General features: G+C 37.0%; 1 protein-coding gene across 9 annotated transcripts in view; it reads left to right on the forward strand.

Annotated features, from left to right (window-relative positions):
• Positions 1-26,188, forward strand: part of siz (Brefeldin-resistant Arf-GEF family protein schizo) — a 436,074-nt gene that overhangs the window by 350,707 nt on the left and 59,179 nt on the right. For all 9 annotated transcript variants that reach the window (XM_081762743.1, XM_081762752.1, XM_081762746.1 and 6 more), the window contains one exon: positions 3,980-4,192. In XM_081762743.1, the coding sequence (XP_081618869.1) occupies positions 3,980-4,192 (213 nt within the window). The remainder of the gene's footprint in view (positions 1-3,979; positions 4,193-26,188) is intronic.

Here is a 26,188-nt window from a genome sequence, read left to right on the forward strand (position 1 = left end):
GGAGGAGGGATAAAGATACATAAGGTACGAAGACTTCGGTCAAAGAGCTTGTCAGACAGGAAACCAGGGTCACAATAAAGGCCTGGGTGAAGGCTGTTGCGTTCTTTCCCAGGAAGAACAATGGATGATTTTACGAACAGTTCTTAGAACACCTGTATCCTCCCATCATTTCCAGACTGCTTTTATTAAAAGCAAATACACAGAGCAAAATGTGTATTTCATTCAGTCAGTTGAGTTTCATACTTCACTCACAACGAACTTGTTAGAATAAACCAGTTTGTGGTAATGTGTGTGGCGGACTCATAATGCCGAGTATAGCAGCTGTTGAATTGCACTGTGACACTGAGGATGTTTTGGATTCCAGTGTTGTGAGGTGGTTGCGGGAAGAACTTCCGTCAAAGTATGTAGTTCCTGAATATTAATACTTAGAGAATTAACGCGACTTGTCAGATAACTTTGATTTAAATGTCTTCGAAAGAGGTTTCAACAAAATGTGCCAGTATCAAATTTCTTTGAATACAAGTACGTTATTAAGGATGTGATATTTAAGTATCGTTCTTGTAGTTATAAACCTTTATTATTGACAAGCGTATTAGTTATTATTTTTTTAAGTGAAGTATTTTTTTTTTTTATTCCTAATGACGCATAGTACCAGATAATACTATTTTCTGTATTATACTTCGGATGAAAATTCAGAGCCGTGAAATACTATTTGCACAACAAGGCAGATGTGATTAGGTGTGCTGGTACGTTGCTTGGAACTACGGTCCGCAAATTGCATCGCTTTCCTATGTGGAGGTGGGGCTTGTCACGGATCATGGATAGAATAAACTGTGGCAGGAAAGGAAGTAGAGGTAACAGTTTAGTTCTTCAAGGACAACTATCACATTTTCTCGTTATATACATGGTCGGCTCCTTTTCAAATAGATTCCATAAGAATATTTTTGCAGTCCTTTGTAATAGATGTGCTATTAAACCGATTTTCGCACTAATGATATCCATAACTTGGGTCTGAAATAACTCTCGTTCAGGAGACAACTACTTTTACGCACGGATAAACATGAGGGCTTGGTAAAAACAGAAGAATCGGGTTGGCAGTGTACGCCTTTAACTAATGATGAATCACTACCTGAGTAGAATGAAGGGTGGGAGCGATTCAAGTCAATGTGAAGGTAATTGAACTCTTTTGAATTTGTCATTTGTAAAGATGAGGAATAGTTGGTTATGAGTTTTGAGGATTATTCGGTTTACTGAGTTCATGGAAATAAAAAAAAAAATGGATAGCTGGGGGACGGGACGGGAAAGTAACAGTGTGTATATAATAAAACAGTCTCAAATCTTGATAAACTGTAGGAACACCAAGGGGAGGGGGTTCGGAGGCAGACAAATTATTTTTGTTACATTTTGTAACCTTTCTAATTGTGTAAAAAAAAAAAAAAAAAAAAAAAAAAAAAAAAAAAAAAACCAGAAAAAAAATGATATTGTCAAGCTTGACCTCATTCATCATAAAACGTACTTGATTAGTTTTTAGTGTTTTGTTTTTTCTATTTATAAATAAAAAAGTGTTGTGGGCGTCAGAGGCCTCTCCTTGGTAGTACTAAGGGGCTATTCATCGCATACGCTAACTGTTATATTCCAGTGTTTTGGCTATTTATTTTCTTTTCTTTTGAAACAATTTTGGTATTACAACATGCAGGGGTACTCTGAGCTATTATTCTGGTATAGTGTTGCCAACTGCACATTATATATAAAAAAATTAGTATATACATTTTTCTAATTATTTTTTGGCACATAAATATTTTATTTTCTATTAGTTTATCCCTTCAAGCCTAACACCTAAATATGTCACTTCATATTATAATCACACACACACACACACACACACACACTATAAAGAGAGAGGATCCAGTTTCAATAGTGATGAGAAAGTATTACGCTGCTTCCTCTGGTGTTATGAAGTATTTTTAGTCATAGAATCTACAAGCAGCAGCCTGCAATACTGACTGAAAACGCTTATTTCATAGGAAATTGTCAGTTCGGTATTCTGTGACTGTGACTGTATGTGGAAATCTGCAGTAGCATTGGAACAATGACAAATCGTGCTCTTCGCCAAAGTTCAATTGAGAAAAAACTTAAAGAACTTTTAAATAAATCCGACATAGAAAGTAGTGAGCTCGAATATAGCAAGGTGGAAATAACCGTCAGATTTTGATGCAAAAGACAGTGATTTGAATATTTTATTTGGTAATGCAAATGGAAAGAATGGAAACAGTGGTACGTTTCTTGCAATTAAACCTTTGTAATATCCATGATGTTGTAGTGATTTTAGTTTAAAAACTGACAGACAAGTCGTAGCCTGTTTGCTTACGTTTTACATGTTCATTCCATAGGTGCAAAAACCTGATGTTGTGCTACTAGAAAAAATGTAATTTATGTTGTGTTGGCAATACTGCCTCTTGGTGACATCCTCTACAATGTCCAATGAACGTCCTTCACACTGTCTATCTTTTCGCGTAAACAAAATTTGAAAGAATTTCGCCATTCCAAGGATAACAGGGATGGAATTATAAAAGATTAATCCTGAATTCATTAGAATACTGAAGTATACCCCACTCTTCCCCATTATACCCCAGTTTACTGCACCACCGCCAAAATGCTTTTAGAAGCCGCTTTTGTACACATACTACACTGTACTAAGTTGCTATTGATCTATTTGAAAGTTTTTTTCTACACAAACAGTTAAAATAAATAGGTCATAGCTACTAGCAGAAATTAAAAAAATGGTAACTTAAACAATTACACATATATAGTTGGCAACACTGTACTTAGAAGCCTAGTAATAATAGAGAATAAAAATATATTATGTCTTAGAAGTTCATATCAGACGAGATTAATTATTTTCCGTGAGAAGAAATGAACTTTTTGGGCCTCAGAGCCCCCCCCCCCCCCGCCCCGTTGGTGTTCCATGTAACCCAAAAATACCTTGGTGTTCCTAGAGTAAATATATTTCCAATTATTCTGAGCATTACACCGCTTTGTTGGTCAAGTATGTTTATTTCATTATTTTAAATAATAATAATAATCGAATTTCCGCAACCTCTTGGAATTTGAGGGATCACATTGAACCACTTCGTTGGGCGCTAAAATAATATGTAGCCCGCACAACACACGTAAATATGAATTGCATATCGGCAAGGCGTTCTTAGTAACAACCAGAAGCTTACATAAGGTTGGGATCCCGCTAACATACCTCTGAACCAAAAATTCGAAAAACAGGCTTATGCGATTAGATCTTGTGAACCGATTTCTGTGTTCAAAATTTGGTGACCCTAGGAGACTGGTATAAAAATGAGGATAGTAAAAAGATACCAGATCCGCCATAATTAATGTTATGACCAGTAGAACATAAAAACGCAACAATTGCATTTAAATTGTCCGTAGTTGAACTGTGTTAAGAGAGTAAGTATTCATGATTTATTTGTTTTGCTCATATGTTAACTTGAAGATAATTATTCGAGAAGAAAATGTAGCGAACGGACAACTTATAATTGATTCGTTTTTGTAAACAGAGAGTCCCAAGTAGTATACAACATAGGTAAGTGTGGTTCTAAGAGAGTATACCGAAGTTTCAATTGAAACAGTTTCTACCTTCATTCACATTCCTGTACTTTGTAGCATCGTGTCTTCAGTAAGGATACTATTATAAAAAATAAATAAATAAATAAATAAATAAATAAATAAAGCAATGAAAAGATGGTAGCTCTATTAAGCAATCATCCGTTAATAACGGTATTTAGCGGAACTAGCAGAGGCAGAGGTTTCTCTTTCATGTATGACAGGAATAGCCAGATCTTGAAGTATTTCGAGTTGAAGTACTACGTTCTACTATGAAATATTATGTTCTACTGTTATATATTTGTATAACAAAATTATGCTTTTAAGTATTTTGTGGTTCCAATTTGATTTTTCTTTCTTCCAGTTCTCCGCAGAAACCTGAGAGGCCACCTTGCGGTCCAGGTCCCCCGCAAGCATCACCATTCGGGAAGACACACAGTGGCGACGGTTCCGGGTCTCCCCCTTCAGGGGGTCCGTGGGGAAATGCACGCCAACGCTCTATTAGCGGGGGACTTAATAAAAAAGGTTCTGTTCGAAACAACGGGGATGTTATCAAGAGATCACGCATCCAGACGGCGTAAGTACAATTTTATTGAATTACATATTGATTACTAAGATCGTTTTCAAGAAAGCATATACTTTCCCCGCCCCCTCCTCCCAGAAGCACAACACTTCTTCTAGCCTCAGTCATTATCTGTCCTTCGTACAATTATCAATGCGTATAATAATAATAATAATAATAATAATAATAATATTTCTTAAAAAACGAGATTATTTTGTTTTTGATCTATCAGCTGAAATAGTCTGTTTTCCTGGAGAGAATTTTTATTTGTTCAGAACTCCCTATTTTTAACTATTTTTTAAGGAGCGGGGCGGAAGATAATTTTTAGGGTGTCACCCTCTCTTCAAGAAATTCTTTAACTGTCGAGTCTATGAAGCGACATACGCGCTCATGTTGATGTTGAATGAACTAATTTCTCATACTGTGTAGTCGCAATATGCATAATCTTTGGTTCGTTATTTTCATTGAGTTTCCTCGTGTCTAAGCGGTTAGTGTACGCGCCTTTGAAATGGGAAACCTGGGTTCGATACTCGTATGAAGCTCATGTGGTTCGAATCCCACGTTAAGCTGTAGGTGCACGTCTCATACACCCTTGCTGCTGATAGGGACGCTAAACTGAAAATGAAGTCAAATCAGATCACAATTTTTATTGTTGTTGCTTGGCGTCTTTTAGCTACGCTGGTCTTGAAATTTTGTAGCCACGCATTTCAAGAAATATTTTCGTGATAAACACTTGCATTCCACAAAGCATTTTTTTTCATTCCTCCCCTTTTCTTGTAGAAACTTCTATCATTATCAAGTGACAGGTATCGGTACAATTCCCTTGCTTCTGTTGACCCCTTCTCTAAATCACCTGGCAAATGTGGCAACAGATGAAAGCAGAACAATGATTTAAAAAGCTATTTCCCCTTATTATAATGTCTTCGCATATAAAAAAAAAGTTTATTTTAATTTATTTCGAAGAGTTAAATAAAAATTAATCAGAAATTAAACAAGTGGGCTATATAATACATTTTCACCGTATAGCTGCGTACTTAGTAAATTTTAAGCAAGTATACGCTCGACAATAAAAAAAATATTGTGTGGAAAACGTTTCTCGTGTATACATTTCATTATATTGTTGCGTACTATAATAAAAATCCAGCATTAATATTTTTATTGATCCAGTAAACTAGGCTGGACACGAGCTATTTTTTTGAACTATGTCTCTATTCACAGTAGATAATTGAGATGAGATGATTTTGAGTTTTACGTCCCGTTCAGCAGCGAGGCTATATGAGACGTGGACCTACTGATTAACGTGGAATCCGAACCACATGAGCTCCCGCCGGGAATCGAACCCGGGTCTCCCACGCCAAAGGCGCGTACGCTAACCGCTTAGCCACGAAGGAGCTCCACAGTAGATTAATGATAGACAGTATTAAATGCAAGTGCGAGATTATTGAATACTTGATCTAACAATGAAAGTACACTGAAAGTCAATTTATCCGGATTAATAAGTTCTGGGCAAAATCCGGATATGCAGAAATCCAGATAATTGGGGAAATCATGAAACAAGTTACGTTTTGAGATAAGAAATCCTCTAAAATCACATTTGTTTAGTAAGAATAGATGCCTAATGTATGTTGACCTAATATATAGTTGAGCTTATTCTCAACATACATTAGGTAGGCCTAATATATGTTGAAAATGACATCACTTTTGCTAGAAACAAGTTAAAAATTAAAAAAAAAAACAAAAAAAAAAAACAGAAGATTCCAAGTAAATATAAGTTGTAACATTCTTCTAAATAGAAAATTCAAGGAAATTATATATATATATATATATATATATTTGCGAGTTTAGCATCCCTTTCATCACCAAGGCTATATGAAACGTGCGCTACTAGTATGCGAACCACATGATCTACCGGGAATCAATCCTGGGCCTCCTACACTAAAGGCGCGTACGCTAAAAAGCATATAGCCATGAGGGAGCTTGTTTTTTTATGAACGAATAAATACAATTCGCATTTCAATGAGTTATTTATTTACTGTTTTTTTAAAACGTGATATCGATCGGAATGATTAGACTAGAAAATTGGTGTAGAAGCAACCTAAGAGAATCGAAAGTGAAGCATTTGCCTACTATCGCGCAAATAGTCTTGACATTTCATTTGCAGACTTACAACAAACACGCACAAACACAAAGTAATTTACGTAAGAATAAACGAAATAATAAAATTGGAATTGTTCTTTTGGTTTCCGCAGTAAATAAAAATGTGGACGCAGAGGAAACTCTTAATTTGGAGTTGTCAAGTAATTTTGGACTCGTAGGATGGACTGAAGATTACTTGAGCATTGCCTACTGGTAAATGAGCAATTTCCTATGCAAGTGCATCTCTTACTTTCTGTACATACGTACGTAGAATATATCCAAGAATAGCACTGAGATTCGTCCTTGCTCGTATTTTCTCGGTTTTCTGTGTACTGGATACGTCTGCGCCAAACGTCACGTTGCAACATCCAAGCAACCACTTTTCGCTTTGTTCTGTTAGTATGTGTATGTGAGTCAGATTTTTGCCTTTCCGAAGTCTAGCAATGAATACATGTATATCAATCTACACATCTCTCTACTTGGAGGTTGAGAAGGTCCAGATGATCCTTCAAAATTTTGATTATCTGGGCTGTGCTTTTCCCTCGGCGAGCACACCTGTGCAGACAATTTCAAGATCAACACATGTTCGGTGAGTGTTCTCTTTGTTAAATGGATTGGGATCTACTAAGTCAATCACAAACTTTGCAGAGAAAGTCTTGAATTTATTAAATTGCAAGTATTTATGCCTAGCACTGATAAGACCTAATGGTTATTTTGCTATTTTATTTCAACCTAAACAAAGATGGAAATAGGAGTACAAACTACTACTAAGTTTGTTGTTACATAAGTGTCAACTTATACTTCCTACTTCCTTTTAATTTGGTGCCCCCAGCTTTGCTTAACTTTTCCCATGCCCTAATAACTACAGAAGTTTTGCAGAAAGCTAACCCTTTTTAATCCACGAGAATGTACTGGGATGCATGAAGTTCTTCCCTTTTTAGTGTTTACACTGAACTTCTATGAATATTGTATATTAACAGAATTTATAATGTTTTTGTTTATAACATTGACTAAAATATATATTTGGCAATATGGATTCAAATTTGATCGTAATTCTCCTACTTGGCATATATAGTGGAGCTTTAAGCAGAAGACACTTCACATGTTTCCTCTTACGTATAGCATTATTTCAAACGAAGAGTATATGAATACTTGACATTTATACATAATCTTTCCTGTGTTTTGTACTTACTTTGTGCATGATTTACACGGAAAAGTTATGTCCAGAATACGTACTTAAGAAAAAAAATAATTGGCTTATGTCAATAGAATATTAATATGTGGTTCTTTTTATCTACCATAATATAGTATTTCACAATCTTTTTTTGCTGTTAAACTATTTTTCTGATCTAGCTCTAAATGGGATAGCATAAGATTTTCTGTCTTTCTTTTTTTCTTTTTTTTTTAATTGAGATTTTCTTATATTATTGTTTAATGTTGAACCTCGTAAGCATTTAATAGAGAAAAGTTAACGGTGACTGTTTTTCATATTATTAGCATTGCTGTAATGAATTTTTATACAAACATCACAGTTCAGTTAAGCTTCCTTCCTTTGGAACTCTTCTAGAATTAATGAATGATAATTCATATTTGTTTCCGTATCACCTCTACAGTGAATCTTAAGTCCTCATTCATTTATATCAGAGTTTTATGGAATAATTTGCCGTGATAAATTTAAGACATCTGTTACTATATTAAGGAACATTCTCTGAAGCAAGAAACAAAAGAATTTAATTTCTATCTTTTAAATATTTTTTTTTTCTGGTTAGTAATTTCATAGTTCCGTCAATTTAGTTCAATATTGAGCTATAGGATGGACATTGTCAAATGTGGTTAAACAAAGAGGCGCTAATATATCGAACAGGTGGGCGATAGTGATGGTAGTGTTTTATTTACTTACTTAAAGAGTTCAGCGTCAGTTGAACCCTTGTAATGTAAGCAGCGAAGTGTTCGAGAAAAAACATTCCACATTAATCAATAAGTTGTCCTTACGATTTATAAATATCATATATAAATAAACTCTGCTAAAGACAGTAAAGAGGATAACACGATTTCATGTGTGAAATATGGATGCGCCATTTTCAGTAACATTTTGCAGTAAGAAAAGCTGCATATCCATTTATTATAGGCGAACTTTTCTGTACCACCGTGCAGGGTGCATAGCAGCTATGAACTGTTTTAGATTGTAAACGGAATATGAATAGCCACTGTTAAAGTCACAGTTAGCCATGAAACAGTTAATGGATTGATTCCATTAACGAACTCGGTTGAGATAATAGCTGTTGCTGATATTGAAGAAAACAAAATTTAAAAAATAATAGTTTTCATACAAGAGTTATCGTGTGGGGTAACGGAGGACGTACGCACTATTATAATCTTACATAGCTCAACAGCATGACCTCTTAACAACACATTTTTTCAACTTCAGTGTCTTCTTGAAGAAAAAAAAAAATCCAAAACATTTATAAATCATTACTTGTAGTTTCTGCATGGTTTAATGGCTAGTTCACGCTCACAAGACCCAATTTTATTTACAATGGGTGTGGGTGGATCCCATGTTAGTATCAATGCTGAAAAACAGGTTTTTAAAATCCACACAAAGTAAATCATGGATTTCCTCTCATTTGAGATCATCTTATTAATTTATTTCCCTGTTATTTTTGTCTAAAATACCACGGTGTTCAGTATAAAATTTGCTAACAAAATGGTGAAAAATTCGCCGGGTTATTATTAACAAAAATGTGTATAGGTACTTGTGTTGTTAAAAATTGGCAGCAAACGCCAGTTTATTTTCTAACATTTTATAATGTGGTAGATTAGTAAAAAATGAATTTATGCTTATTTTATTTTGCACTTTCTTAAAATGCAAACTAACTAGTACCCTTCGGTTTGCTTACATAATTAAATTTACTGAAAGTAATTGTTGTTGTATATTTACATTCAAGAAACAAAGAAAACTGGAGAATTTACGAAACATGTCTAGTGTTGATCCAGATTACGTGGCTGTCCTACAAGTCAAACATCCTTTACGTGTACGTTTGTTTTTGCTTAATCATGAAATGTCTTTATTTTGACGTCACCCTTTGCAGAAGGTGCCGTATGGGAACTAGACGTTGGCAGTTGTCTCGTGTTGGCCTTGAAGTTGCTTCATGACAACTAGATAAACATGGGTAGAAAACGCCCTTAGCCGGAAACGTAGATACCAGTATCACTATATATTTAGTACTTTTACTTTGAGCTACTAAGTCTGAGCGTAATACTACACGCAGCCAATTCTTAATATGTGTTTGTTTCGATTAATAATTTGACTTTCACATCCCTCTTGTCATAGAAGAGCGTGTGAAATTATTTCATAATTCAATGACCGCACACTTATACTTAATGGATACATCATTTATAAATAATGATGAATTACTGTAGGTAGCATGTAGATCAGGGTAAATTTAATCAGACATGGGTATTTTAAAAATGATGCTAGTGAGAAATTGTATTTTCTAAAGACTTTTTTAAAGCTTTTATATGGCCACTTTTTTTTAAAAAAAATTCTATTGACTATATCCCAAATACAGTTGTGACATGTGAAAGATCCGGAGTATATATATATAACGACCATTCTTTTCAGATATTGACTTACTATATAGGAAAATAATAATAACCTTTTTTAATATACAGATAAATTCGGTAAAATGGATCATTTTTTTTTTTTTTTTTTTTGTATATTTTTGGAGTGGAGATTCCAGAAAGAGGTGCTAGAGATCCAAATAGTATGTCCGTAGAATGAATTAAAATTAACCCTCTAATTACCAAAGTGCAAAATTTGATATTTCGAAGACACATACGAATTGACTGCAAGAGGTGGTCCCGAAAGTACCGATCTGAATCTTTATTATTGTTATTGTTATTATTATTATTATTATTATTATATTTATTATTATTATTATTATTGACCTTAACGAGACTAAGGGAGACGGTGGAGGTGGTGATAAACGAAATGGTCGAACGAAAAAAAGTGAGAGAACTCCGAGACAGCACAGACTTTTCTCCACTAGGAAGCTCACTTGGCAAACCATGCACCAGAGATGAGTGCTTTACCATTGAGTCACCGCTGCCCATTATTATTATTTCGAATCTTATCAGTCACATGTTGGTAGGCACATCAATCAGTTTTGTCACAGATTAACCCTCTTGAACAACTTCTTGTTTGATCTGAGATAATGTATCGAAAGTTGATAAAAAAAATATTTAACGTTCCACGATTGTGTCCTATGTTAAAGGATGCTCATCGTGTATAAATACAACTGAAAGAATCTTTAGGCGCATTTCTTGCTGGCTCAGTTTGTAGAGAAAATAATCACAAAAATATGTTTTCATAGCCTGTGATTCACAGAAATCGTAATTCTGATGCCAGTAGAACATTGGCGTGAAATTTAAAATTCGAAAATAAAAACGAGTAAAACTTAATTTAAAAATGCGGACGATTTCGTATAATAAAGCCAGTTAAGCATGAACTTTACAATTTTCATTCTCAAAAATAACCAGGAAGCATTTTTTCATTTCATGTTATGTGGCGTTAAGTTTGCAAACGATCTGCAGCATGGAAGTGTATATTTTAAACATTTTCTGTGCAGGGATAAAAGTAAGAGGAAACGCGAGAGGACGTCGTCCGCCCACTTCTATAAAATATCTATGGCGTCCCCCAGCTTCCTAAAAAATTACAATGGTCAAAGATAGGCAAGGGGGACGACACGACGTCAAGCGTCCCCCTACCTTTTCAGGTCCACTTTTACCCCTACTTCTGTGTCTATACATATAATAATCCAACTAAAACTACCAACATTATTTCATGTGACGGAATTACTTTGAAAAAAAAAAAATTGTATTTATCCCCTGTTTTGTCTTACAGTAAACCTGAGTTTTCCTTTTTTGTCCTGTTTTCGTAACAAAATTTAAGCATATGCATATGCATTAGTTTAAGCAAAGGATTTCTAATCCATTATGACAACATTGCTTTCTCAACACCTTTGCAAAATCTTTTATCTTTGTTTTGTATTTCCTGCCAATATGAGACTTTTCGCATTTCCTTTTTCTTTCGTAATTTAAGTATGGATAAGCTACTTCAGACAAAGCGTGAGATCTTACGGATAATCGACAACATCCCTTTTAGAACATTAAAACGACACATTAGTGTAGTCTAAATTGGAGACCTTCTCCAATGTGTCTCTGAGGGATGATCTAACGCATCTGTGAACTCAAAACGGCGTCGGAACTGTAACTGCAAAACTATTCTAATCCAGAGGGATCGGTGAATAATTTTCTAATCAAAGAGAATAACTTTCAAACCCTACAGGAACTGCTGCAATCTGTAAACACAGGTTGATTGATCCCAGCGAATTTCTTACAAAACTTCGGGAAGGAACTTAAAACAACGAACGTTTGTAATCTAGTACCATGAATGAGGTAAAGCTGCACGTGCTCAGTGGACTCGAGAGCTCTCATGTATCTGTACCAGACTGAAAACATATCGTGCGCTCCGACGAGTCGCGTTTTTGGTGGTACTAGAATGATGCAAGCCTTCGAGTGCATCAAAAGCCCAATAAAGTTGGGGGAGGTTCTGATATGGTTTTGGGGATGCTTTTTGTCCCGTAACTTACGCACACTCATACATAAAATAGCATATTTATTTGTACACTCAGTGATCAGGTGTTACTATTTATCCAACATCTTCGTGATGAATATGCAGATGCATTCCCATCTTCAGCCGTGCTCACAGTGTTCAAGGTTTTGAACATGGCTTGAGAAATATTCAGGTACTATTTGGATCAACAAATGAAATGCAAAAAACAGGCATCCCAGTACTTTGGAACTATGGTATTTACTGATAGACGAGCGAAGAATCAGTGCTTTTTTTTTTGGCTGTCCGCAGTATCAACTTTTTTCTGTTTTTTTAATGCTTTATTTCTAGCTTTTTTTAAAACAAAAAAGCTGTATTTACGAAATTAATAATTCAATTAATGCCGATTTGAAGACAGGAACAAGAGTATGTTAAATAAGGTAATACTATCAATATATTGCAACACATGCTGATTTCTTCTTTTGTATAGATTTGGACATTTTCCTTTGGAGCTAATCAGAGCGCGTAGAAAAGCGTATTTGTGGTGAGTAATGGTAGTGATACATATATATAATAGGGAGAACGAGCACTGCCTGCAACACTGTGTGAAGTCACTTCCAATCATAATCCAATCGGTTATCCAAAAAACAAGTTTTTTTTTCTGTTTTTGTTTGTTTGTTTGTTTGTTTGTTCGGTGTGCTTGTTTAATATAAAATTCTGTGGATGCATATGTTTTCTCTGTAAAAATACGCTCTTCACAATCTCTCTTGGAGAATGAAAACGATTTTCTTAATAATCGTGTTGAAACCCAATTTTCTCGAAAATCTAATTTTCAAGTATAAAAAAAAGTTCTTTTGCATAAATAAAGAGCTGGTGGAAAACTACAGGAGAATAAGTAGGCCTAGTGAGTTTTCACAAGAATTGTTCTCAGCGCGTACGATAGGAAACATATTTGCTGTGTTGACCTTGTTCTTAGACCTTTCGAACACACCATTGCTTCTTATTTTGGAAACCTTGGTTTGTGCTAGTTCCTTTATTCATTAGAATCGATCGGGGGGACCGAGATTTGCGCGCAGGTACGATGCAGTTCACTGAACACTGCCTGATGTATTTGTGTGTACCATTCTATTTAAATATAACTTGCTGGGAGATACACATACACAATACCCTTGTCGCGAGCATTCTCGACTTTACAATTTTAAATTTCATTATTTAAAACAAAACCTATCTAAAAATATGGCTGCTTAGCTTACTTCAGGTTTACAACGAATGGCAGTTTTGTATGTTACCTATCTTTCCCCCTTTTTTGTGCTATTCGTTCATTGGATAGTGACTCTAATTAAAATTGTGTTGGTGTTGGAGTGTGGAAACAGTTCCCACATGTTAAATGTATTATTGTCCTAACGGAGCAGAAATAAATTGTAATAACGCTAACGATGTTGGAAAATTAATTTTTCATCATTTCGGGTAACCAACTTGACACGTAGATTCGAATGCAGATTATTTTTTCTCAATGCAAGACTTGTCCAAGTCTAACTAGTAAGCATAGCAACACTTTGTAGATTATGATTATAAATAATTCAGTGTGCCCAACTATCTGTGGCCACAGTTCCCAAACTGTGCTTCGTAAAAGTATTACGTCCCACTTTATGCCAGCAAGGCTAAAGGAGAGCTTCGTAAAAGATTAGCTTAAAAAGAAAACTAAATAGTGTAACCTAAATCTGACTAAATCACATTTAAGCTTCATGATTAATTTTCTTCTGAAAAAGAGCTTTGTAACTTGATTTTGTAACAGTTTACTTTTGATATCAGTCCAAGAGACAGATTACGATCTTTGTGTATGTTCGAGTGTAAAGTGTAACGAAGAAAATGATCTTGCAACCGGTGAATTTCATAAACTACTTTGCGATTGGTGCAATACTACGGAAAGTTGATTTAATAAAACGTAAGGAACAAGGATAATAGTTGAGATTAGGGATGGCCATTTCCGGAAAAAGAGTTTTCCGGTTTCCGGAAATCACATTTTCCGTTTTCCGATTTTCCGGGAAATTTTCCGTTTCTGTTCTCCCGGAAGATTTTCCGTCTTTCCTTTCTAATTTTCCGTCTTTCCTTTCTAATTTTCCATTTTCTGGAAGAATTATTTTCCGTTTTCCCTGAAAATGTGGTCATCCCTATTCTGTAGGAAGTCTAACATTTTTAAGAGTTCTGGTATATTTATATACCATGGCGTACTATCGTCTTTGACCGCTTATTTAGTTTCTATAACAGGTATTTAAAACGGGATTTTTATTTTTCAAGTCAAGGATGGACCAACGGACACCGAAGATGCGTTTCAGAATCGGATGGTCAACTTGGCGGCGCCAAGTGGGGCGAAGGGGCGTGACTTTTTTCGTAAGGCAAATTTCAAAACTTTTTCACAACTTTAGTTTTCAAGATATCAGATTGAAACTTTGCATAAGGATTGTGTGTACCTTTAGTTATTTATAATTTTTTTAGGTCCCTACGTGAAACCAGGGCCGGGCCCGAGGGGTGCAAGTGTTACGAAGGGGTGATTTTTCAGAAAAAATCCGTTTTTCCCGATTTTTCCGGTTAAGGTTTATGATACGGACACGTGGTACCGTTGGCAAGTATGCTCTATCGTGAGAAAAACGAGGTATGAACGATGATTCTTCGATAAATAGTAAGGAAGCAGTCGATGTTTGAGTGAAAGTCGAAAATTTACCTCAGAAAGTGGAAATCCTTAAAGGGTTAAACTTCTTGCAACCTGACGCCTTTGTTACATTTCAATGTGATAATTCATTGTTAAGAGCTCTTCTTTGTTCTATCAATCTCTCAAGCATTCCATGTATGCTGTTCCACCGAGTTTTAACTTGCTGTATAAGGGAATGTACTGCCAATCCTAATAACCTTTTTTTTTTTTTTTTCCAGTTCTGACGTTGCCAAGGTACTGTTTAAAGTGGGAAACAATCCGACTAGCAACACTTAACATTTTCTTGATTTTTTTTCTATTACAAGACCCTTATTTATAGAGTTGTAGGGTCTGAACAAGACAACATATGCTTGCATACGGAAGTTCTCGTATCGCTCTTGTGATATTACTAGCATTGTCATAGACAATTGCATGTATTTTACCTGAAATGTTCCACTACTCTGCAACATGTGCCAAGTGCTGAGTTAGGTTTACCCTTGTGTGCCTCACTTCTATTTCAATTATTTGAAGGCCTGAACTTATTGAACTTAGATGGAAGCATATAGTGGGCTGTGATTGTAATATAACTTTTCGTAGCCTGCGAAGTCCAGCTATCCGTTGTCAAGCAATCAATTCCGCAGCCACACTTCTTAGAAAACAAGGCCTCAATACGGCGAGGCACAGTTTGCTTGGATGGTGACTGGTAACTTGGTTCTATTTCATTCATAAATTCAAGAAACCGAACTGATTCAATGAAAGGCAAAGGAAGATCTTTTGGTATCATATTACTTATTTTACTATCCAGCACCTCTACTTTTGCGGGAGAACAAGGTTTAGGGTCTCTGAGATCAGACAGAATTATTTTCTGTTTCTTACGTACTACTATGTTCCCTTATTTGTAAAACATTTTTTTCTGGGATCTTTCTGTTACTTTAGATGCATTTGAGCCTGCGCCAGGTGAAGCGATAATCCGAGATACAGAGGTAGCAGCATCTAGATCAGCGTTTCCCAACCGGTGTGCCGCGGCACACTGGTGTGCCGCGAATGGGCCGCTGGTGTGCCGCGAGTAAATCGAAACAAATTATTAATTTTATAGGAACCAAATTGCAAGACATAGGGGAAAATGTATATTTGTATTTCACATTACTATGAACCTCTACTATAAATCTACAATTTTAAGTTTCATACTGTGTTACTTTTCTGTACTTTTTTAATGTTGAAAAACATATTTATCATTGTCATGACCATTATTGCTTCTTTATTGTTGCAGACTATTTCGTAACTTGAAATTTTAACATATCATTCAATAAATTCAACAAAGTAAACATGCATACATATTTGCGTTTTAAAGTATATTATTTATTTGTTCGTTATATAGTGATCTTCCCTTTTAGTTAAAGGTTAGATACAGTTTTCGAAAGAGAAAGTGGATTTTTAAAAACCCGAGTCCTATATTTCATTGCAATTGTTTTCTATTTTAAAATTAGAATGAAAAATAAGCATAATGATTTACCACGGGGGAAAATCAGTGATCGAGCTTTCTTCTTTGTAAGAAGGATATCAGTAATCACATAAAAATACCACGATATTTTATATTATCAATAATAATAGTAATATATAGAGGAGAGGGTGCAAATGTGGAAACCCAGTTTGTATTTCATTTGTAAAAAAAGCAGTGAATCGTTAATTTAACCTGGAAAATTGCCTCAAAATGCCTTAGAATGTTAGAAATATGGGACCATAATTCACAAGTGCAAAAACCATATACGTAAAAAATAAAAAAAATATTGTACACATGTACTAGCATATTTCGATTTTTTAAAAACTGAGGGTAATGTGGAAACACCCTAAAATTACAGTAAATCAATGTGTAGACACATAATGGTTGTTTCCACACCGGCACACTAAGAGTGACTCCAGTCCTCACATAATTGACATTGAATCCATAGTTCACTACGCATATCTTTCGAAAATGGATTCCCATAAAATATGCACAGAATGTCTTTTTCGGTGGGCTCTTCTACTCCAACTGGAAACGAGACTGCAGAGTTTAGTTTGTTTCTTTTTTTTTAATTGCAGGAGGAACTTTGGGCATTTTTCTAGTTTTGTTACCGCCTGCAAGAGCTTCTGTTTAGGTCTAGTCGTACTCTTACGGTTAGATAAGGATTCTTCGAGCTGTTTTTTGTACGGAGACGATGTCAAAACAGCGCAAGAACTCGGCTTACGATCTCTATTCGGAGTCTTCCTCTTCAAAAAGGGTATTTTCATTATTTCTTATGGTGACACACAAACTTTTGAAGAGGTGCTCGGTACGCTGGGATCCTCTGAAGAGGTGCTTGGTGCGCTGGGACCCTCTGAAGAGGTACTTGGTACGCTGGGACTTTGTAATAAAAATCGTGGAGACAATTATTTGCCTTTTTACCGCCTCTTTGTCAGTTTCCACTTTGCTTTACTCCTAAGCCTTACCCCTCCGCCGTTCCCTCACTTAGGCCAAGAATAAAAAGTATCTAACATATACTTGTATGATTCAAATGTGTGTTATATTCAATAAATTATTTACTAATAATAAAACAATGCAATGGACTTTAGGGTGAGGGAAATGTGGAAACGTTTCCACATTTCTCTCATCCACATGTTTCCAAGTTACCCGCACTGTAGTCAAATTGGATTGTACGAGTTAAGTTAAAAACACGTTTGCTTGTGATTGATTGAAAGCCACCAATACCTTCCCAATAACTCCCTTTCACAATACTCTGATATGTATTACACTACATCTATGATACTTTAGACTTAACATTACTACATACTTACCTCCAAAAACTTCACGAAAATGTGTAAACAACAATCGACGCACCACCATTCACTACACTGGCCGACCGCTTCATAGCGTTGTGTCGTGACGAATGGGGACGAGGGTGATTGTTTACGGCAATCGCCGAAAGGGTAAAGCTCTCTGCAGTCAACATACGTTACGTTTCCACATTACCCTCACGTTTCCACATTTGCACCCTTTCCTATATATATATATATATATATATATATATATATATATATATATATATATATATATATATATATATATATATATATATATTGGTCTAGGAATTAATTCGTGCGGTTGGTACGCACACATTGAAGCTGTAGTACAAACACAAAATACATAAATACCTTAAGAAAAATATTGTCCATCGCTAGGCACCACTTTCGCCCATCTGTCAGGCAATGTACGGATTCCGTGGCGAAAGAAGTCCTCATCCTTGCAAGCGATCCAGTCAGAGACCCATGTTTCGATATCTTCTGAAGAAGTAAACCGCTGTCCAATCAAATCGTTGTTCATGCAATCGAACAAGTAGTAGTCCGAAGGAGCAACGTCTGGTGAATACGGCGGGTGGGGTAAAACTTCCCATCCGACATTTTCTAAATAGGTTTTGACCGGTTTTGCGACATGTGGGCGAGCGTTATCATGTTGAACAATAAGTTTATCATGTCTGTTCTCCCATTCTGGTCGTGTTCTGGCCAGAGCTTGCTTCAAACGCATTAATTGTCGTCGATAACGTTCTCCATTCATAGTTTCACCCGGTTGCAGCAGCTCATAGTACACCACACCTTTCATATCCCACCATATGCACAGCATAACCTTTGCACAGTGAATATCTCGTTTTGGTTGTGATGGACCTGGTTCACCTGGTTTCACCCAGGTCTTTTTTCGTTTAGGGTTCTCGTAATGGATCCACTTCTCATCACCCGTAATAATTCGATGCAGAAACCCCTTTCTGCTCTGTCGTTGAAGCAGCAATTCGCAAATGGTTTTTCGTCTTTCAACGTCTCTGTCTTTCAATTCATGTGGAACCCAATGTGACATCTTTTGAATCATTCCCATGGCTTTCAAGCGTTTGGAGACTGTTGTTTGATCAACGCCTAATGCTGCTGCAAGTTGTTCCCGCGTTTGACACGAATCCTGCTCGAGCAATGCTGTCAATTCTTCGTCTTGAAATTTTTTGGCTGTCCAGCTCGCTCTTGGTCTGCCAAGCCGAAATCACCACTTCTAAACCGTGCAAACCACTTCTGACACGTTCGCTCAGCTAGAGCATGGTCACCATACACTTCCACCAAAATACGATGACTTTCAGTCGCACTTTTCTGCATGTTAAAGTAATGCAGCAGGACACCCCGCAAAAACACTTTATCAGGCACAAATTGCGCCATGTTCACTTAACTACAAACTGGTGTTGTTGACGCTTTAATCCACTGCCCTATACTACGAACGATACGCGATGACAGGGGTTTGCAACACATGTGTGGATACACGGAACTGTGGGACGCTCCGTTCGTTGCGCCATCTCTTGTCCACCCGCACGAATTAATTCCTAGACCAAATATATATATATATATATGGGTGTGCCGCGAGAATTCAAGTTACACCTGTAGTGTGCCGCAAGTTGAAAAAGGTTGGGAAACGCTGATCTAGATTATCATCTACGTTTCTGAAATTAAAAAAAAAAAAAAACATTTTGATTGCATTAGGAGTTGACAATTTAGTAACAAAACATGAATGTAGAATAATAAGTAAAACTTTCAAATGCATACAGAAACATAAAAAGTCAGCATTGAGAACTGAATTGATGTATCGATGACTAGGTGGAATCGTCCTTCAGTTTAAGAGAAATTAGCGGAAAAAGTTATGAAGAGAATTATGTGCAATAGATCATTATATGAATAGCTGGTGCTAGTTTTAATAGTGCTACGTACTATGGTATGTATAATCAATAATACCGGTATTTGGAATTCGTGACACTTATAGTTGCAAGATGGTAACACTAGGGTAAAGTGTAAACTTGAATTACATCAGTAGAATTGAATTTATCTTACGGGGTAAAAAGTCTATGGCACAGGTCGGGTGTAACTGAGTAATAAACTTGCAGGAAAAAAACAGTCGGGACGGTAGGACGCTCGAATCGAACAACGGTCTTCTGAATGTTAATCCGATGTTCTAACGCCTGAGGTCAGTTGGAATCCATAGTGTACAAGACTACTGCGTTTGGATTCTATAGAATCTAGGGCGCCGATTTCTCTGTAACTTTGGGGATCCATTCAGATGCAGAAGGCATATATGAGGGTTTTAAGACAAATTGAATTCAAATTATGCAAAATATTGTATATTTATAAATACAATGCGGGATCCACATGAACTTTGAGGGGACTAACCCCGGCCCCCCCTCCCCCCAGGATCTGTGACCTTGACAAATCACCGTGATCATGATAAGCAATGAAGAAATGGTTGGCATATAAACATAACACACTACCAGCTCTCTTTAGTGCCAGGGGTCTGCCCTCAGGCACACGCATAATCGAGAATTCCCCGAAACACATGCATGATCGGAATTTCTCGGTGCAAACGAATGATCCACAAGCCCTCACGTAAACAGAAAAAGTACAGAAGTGTAAAAATAGATGTACCAGAAGGAATGTTTCGTCGCTGATTTACTCGATCTTTCCTCTCCTATCTACTGTTAAGTTTGAGTTGAAGAGCATTGCCTCATTTACTTGTTTTCGCGTAGCATTTTTCGTTATTTTTTTTAATGTAAGACAACCAATGTCACTATTCCAAGTAAACATTTTCATTTTCCAGAAAATTTTTCACCTTCCGTTTTTCCGGAAAATTTTCCGTCTTCCGTTTTCAATTTTCTGCTTTTTTGGAAAATGTGGCCATCTCTAGTTGAGATTTGATAAATATTGGTTGTGTTGGATAAGTTGTATAACGCACAAATAATTCTTATAATAATTCTTTCTATAATGAAAGTTAGTTTATAATTTTATGGAAACATGAAATAGTTTTTTTGGTATAAGGACATAAAATAAAAATTTTTCTTTTCCACAAAATTGAAAATGGTAGTCGTTTAAATTTTCTTTACTTCTTTGACTGTCTTGAATATTGGCATGCTTGCATTTATATTTAAAGAGGAAATACGAACATACACATATATTTTATCATGATAAAGACAACGTAAGCTACAATGCATTGGAGGTAATTTAGAATAAGATTATTGCCCTATCTAACTCTATAATCTTCGGAACCCAGAGATTCAATGCCACATTCACAAAATGCCACTCCATTGATTTCCGTCCTTAGCCAACCGTATAACTTTGTATTCCTATTTCTCCGAGATCCGTTCACCTCTGGTGCTTGGGGTCCCGGGTTCGATCGTGGGTTTTCTCGGGGTTCTCCCGTTTCCTCCCACTTTCTTCATTCCACCATTTCACTCATCTCTCATCATCACCGTCTCCTTTAGCCTAACCGGCATAACCGTGGGACGTAAAACTCAAAGATTTCGTTTAATTTCATTTTCTTCGAGATCCATCTTGTTATCCCACATACGCCTACGTCTTCCTAATTGTCTTTCTCCGATTGGATTACCAGTTAAAGTTTAAAAATGTTCCTACTTTCTTCTATTTTGGCTACATGATCTGCTCACCGGAGCCTCATAGATTTAATTACCCTAATACTGTTAGGAAAACTGTATAAATTATGCAGTTTCTCGTTATGAAGTTTGTGCCATTCCCCATTCTGGTTTCTCTTATGTCTTAATACTCGCCTCGAGATTTTATTCTCGATTATTTTGTCTGCGCTCTTCCTTCAAAGTAAACAACTATGTTTCGCAGCCATACAGTGCAACGGACATACTTATTGTTTTATATATTTTAAACTTTAGATTCTTCGACAGAATTCTCGAATTCAAAAGATTTGGACTGAATGGTAACACGAATTCCTTGCTTTCAGACAACGTTTAATTTCTCTTGGTGTGTTAATGTTGATCCCAGATATTTGAAAGTATCCACTTTGTCGAAAGTATTATTTGATATTCTAACGTATCTATAATTTGCATTACGATTCCGGCAAATTTCTATGTATTTATATTTCTCTGCGTTTACTTACTAACATATGTCTCTGCAGGCATTTAGTATAACCTTTGCATTTCTGCCTATTATTCTTATATCACCCCATATCAGATTTACATCATCAGCATACACCATGGCCTGTGAGTACTATTCAGCTCCAGGCCCTGGTTGCTATATTTGATTTTCTTTGTAGCATACTCCAGAACAAAATCGAATAAAAATGACGATAACACATCTCTTTGTTTCAGTCTATTCTTTACCTGATAGCTCCTGGATAAGTAATTTCTTACTCAATACTTTACCTTGGGATTCAATTAAACATATCTTAATTAACTTGTTTCTTCGGGATACCAGATTCAGTAAGGATACTGTACAATGTTAAAATCAATAATAAATAATTGATGTACCGGGGTATTGCATTTCCATTTATTTTCCAATATGTGACGAATGGTAAATTTGTGGTCAATAATTGGAAGATTTCACCTAAGTCTGTACTGATAAATCCCAATAATTTTACCTGCGTATGGGGCCAATATTGCTAACAATGTTTGAGAGGATTTTATAAGATGAAGAAACAGATGCCTCGATAGTTATATGCGGCACTAATAGCTATTTCAACAGTTTTTTCTTATTATCCAGAAAACTGGGTGTGCAGTTCATGACGACATAGTTCTTGGACACTTTGATGCTAGTGGTCTACTGTGTCACGCTTAGTTGCATGCATGGAGAGCATGCCCGCGACCGTTCGGTCTATTTGATGGACGGGTACCGCTAAAATGTGTCGCATCCCGCCCATAGTTCCTCAATACGCTATTGGTTTCACATGCACTAAGTGCACCGTCAGAATTTGCCCCTTAATTCTGACTCGCCTAAGCGATGTAGCCCCCATTCACTGAGGGAGTGGGATACGATCACTGCGCGGCCAGACCGAAGTCCTGAATGCCTACCAGTAGACCTACTGGTTGAGGGAGACTGCTAGCGAGTCAGTCCTACCATGCTCTGCAGGCATGGCGCCCGAGCGTTATAAGGCAAGCTCACCTCCCGCCCGTGTTCACCGTTACCCAGATACCTGGGATTGGCTCCCACAAGCTACCGAATCCCACGGTATGACCACAGCCCGCCAGACTCCAACCCAATTCCGGGGCCCCAGGCGATGCCCGAGGGGCTTGTTCAATCCCGGCCCTGCCTACCTCTATCGTTCAACTGGCAACCGCTTTGTCATGTAGAGGTACCCTGCACACGTCGAGATACTCCCGTATCTCATCCCGGACCCAATGGTACGTGTTAAGTCACCATTTGAGTTTGGTGGCGGCCCATATCCCACAGAGTTTCCTCCCTTTAGCAGGATCAGAACCGTTACCCAGATTCCTGGGATTGGCCCCTCCCCCACCTCCGTTTGGTCCCTCCACAGGCAGGAATCCGACACTCCCCCCCGGTAGGGTCGTCCGAACAATACGGGACTTCTCTAGTTACGGTAGAGGTACACCGTACATTACCAGAGCCAATGACTGATGTAGACCGTCTGCTCAAGGCAGACATTGTCATTTGGGAGCCGTGTCTCCCCAAGCCCCGAGGAGCCGTGTCTCCCCTGGTAGGCACGCCCACACAATACGGGGCTACCTATCTTTAACGTGTTTAGGTACCACGTACACGTTGCAGCAAAGCTACTTGTCCGAAACCCAATGGTACGTGTAGGCCACCATTAGAAGGGACACCCACACCCTTCAAGCAATACGGAACTACCTCTTATTACGGTAGAGGTACACCGTACATTACCAGACCCAATGGCTGATGTAGACTGTCTACCTTTAAAGACAATGGCCATTTAGGAGCGGCGGCTCCCCTGGTAGGGTCGTGTGCCCGCCCACTTCCTCAGCACTCCTGAGGTACAAGTATGCGTTAGGATACAAGGTATCCCATCCCGGACCCAAGAGAACGCATAGCACTCTCTTTGAGGACAACCGTAATCGTCCTCCCGGTAGGGTGCTGGATCCGTCCACACTCTTGGACACACCAGCTACCCACTCTTTCTAGCGTATTGGGGTACCACGCAACCGTATCTCCCAAACCTAAGGGCACGGCCTAATTGCCCATTTCGGTGGATACCCGAAGGTTCACCTCCGCCGGTAGGTTGTTGTCCTGCTTTACATACAACCTCACAAGAAGAAGTTGAAGTACGCTCAGGACACTCGAATGGAAGTTTGTCTCCAAGCTCCCACCCGAACCAATCTCCCCCAAGGCACACTGTGGCTACAATGCATGCCACAGGCATTGGACCATTGGGGGTTCCTCCCACTTTCCCAGCACGGGCTTGGGCACTCAAATTTCTGTACTATACGGAAATTTTTAAAATATAAATGTATAGCATTTTTTAAAAATATTAACCGCCTACTTTCAAATGTCGTCATGTTTATTGTTTTGAGTTATTTATCAAAATAAATAAATCAACAAAAATTAAAATGGTGAAGAGTGTAATGTAGTTGAAGTTTATTGTCCCTTTTCCAGCACCGGGGCTGTATGAGAAGTGAATTTACAATATAAAATAGAATCCGAACCATCGTAATGCGCTTAATGTTCCCCACTAGATATAAGCCCGAGACCACGACGTACGCGGTAGCCACTAGACCAGAGGGACAGCGTGGAGAGAGTACTTAGACACAAGACACTAGACTAAGCTTGCGTGTAGTCTTGTAATACGTGTTTATTAAAAACTAAATTACAGTGTAACGGTTTCGACAACTTAACGTTGTCTTCATCAGACACTAACTGTGAACTCAGTGTCTGATGAAGACAACGTTAAGTTGTCGAAACCGTTACACTGTAATTTAGTTTTTAATAAACAAGTGTATATACTCTGGTCAGAAGTGTGTATTGTTTCTTTAGTGAGTTCCAGAGTCGTGATGAATAGAGTTGCTTGTAATACTTATAATACAAGGAAAGTTCACTGTTGTTGGCAATGTATCTTTTAAGCAGGGTTGGAAAAAATAGTTTTTTTTTAAATAACAAAACATGTGTTTAAAACATACAAAAGGTGTTCAAAATGTTTTAAACATGTTTTAAAACACACGAAAAAATACATGTTTTAAACATTTTGAACAGTTTAAAACATGATTATAAACATATTTCAAAATCGTGTTGACAGTCTACACCCAAGCTCACCCCTTATATCATCAGAAAAGTTGCTGTAATAAAAAATACGCTTAGCATTGTTGTCATCATAAATATATGTTTAATTGCCCAATACCGATAGATATTTTTGCAATTGGAATACCATACTGAATACGGAATACAATGTTTTTTTTTCCTCGGGTATTCCATATTTCCCTCCATGCCAACTTGGAAACGAAAGACCTGTTAAATGCATTTGAAGGCTTATAGGACAATGGCGCTTATCAAACTATCACTCTGTATATCCAACGTCATAGTAAACAAATAATTGTTGCTCTATTACATTGCAATAGGAAAGTACAAATCATAAAATACTTACCTGTTTAAAGTTTTCACGAATAAGAAATCAGATTTTCACGTCTGCCAACAGAACGAATGGCACAATCACAAGGAGACTGACTGTAGAGCATCATGGGAACGTGAGGTGGTAGTTTCTGTCCTCTCCGCTTGGAAGCAACACATCACAGGCGAGATAATGAGGTATTCCATATTATCCGACTATTCCATAATACTCGAACTTCCTATATCCAAACTATAGTAGATTATAATCAGCCATTCCCTCCTCTGACTGCGCTCATTAACAGGACGTGGGTTCTTTGCGAATGTAACCTACTCTACACTACATATAGAATAGTTGTGCTTTTAAATTTAAGACAATTTTCGTGTTGTACGACTTCGATAATCCAGTTAAACCTGGTCCGTTATCTGCCTGCCCTTCTCGCTGGTTTATTAGCTAGCACACATGCCTTTGGTGCACAATGTTCTGAATTTGTGTATATGTGGAGATCACTGAACACACTTCAGTAGCTCAGATCTCACGTTACTGTAGATCCTGTCTTATATAGCCACACTGGTAACAAAGGACATAAATACAAATCAGTCAGCCAAAGGTATCTGCCGGGTTAATGATACGTCAATTAAATGACTTTGGTTTATGTAGTAGCGATTATTTATACCAAGAAAGTTCATTTCGAGTTATATTTCTTTCACTCTATTTGGGTTGTACGTGTATCTACGTTAATATTTTCTCGGGACAATTTTATTTTCATTGTGAAATGTTATTTAGGAAGTTTCCCATTTACCATTAGTACACACAAAGAGTAAATAAAATTTTATTATATGTTAAAAAATATTTTTGTATATTTGTGGTTATCGTGGCAATAACTACATGGGAGGAATAAAATGCTTAATTAGCAAACCTATATATTCAACTGATCTTAAAGTAAATAAAGTATTAGGAAACTGTATTGTTACATAGCTGTCTTGATAATTCTGTTAAAATCATGTTATGATTTCTTTCGTTTCTAAAAGGAGAGCAAAATTATACATCGGAAACTCGAAAGATGTATGTATCTAATTGAAACGTTGTTAAGTTGAAATATAATGAACAAGAGTGAGCAATCATTTTGTTTGCTTGTTACGTTGGGCCTTTGAAACCATTACATTTCTCAGAACTGTCTTAAATTCTTTCAATCCGGTAATTTGTGTGTCCGGTTATTTGTAAATTCGG

This window comes from Thermobia domestica, chromosome 6, assembly GCF_964235325.1.
Source record: "Thermobia domestica chromosome 6, izTheDome1.hap1.1, whole genome shotgun sequence".
Classification (NCBI taxonomy): domain Eukaryota; kingdom Metazoa; phylum Arthropoda; class Insecta; order Zygentoma; family Lepismatidae; genus Thermobia; species Thermobia domestica.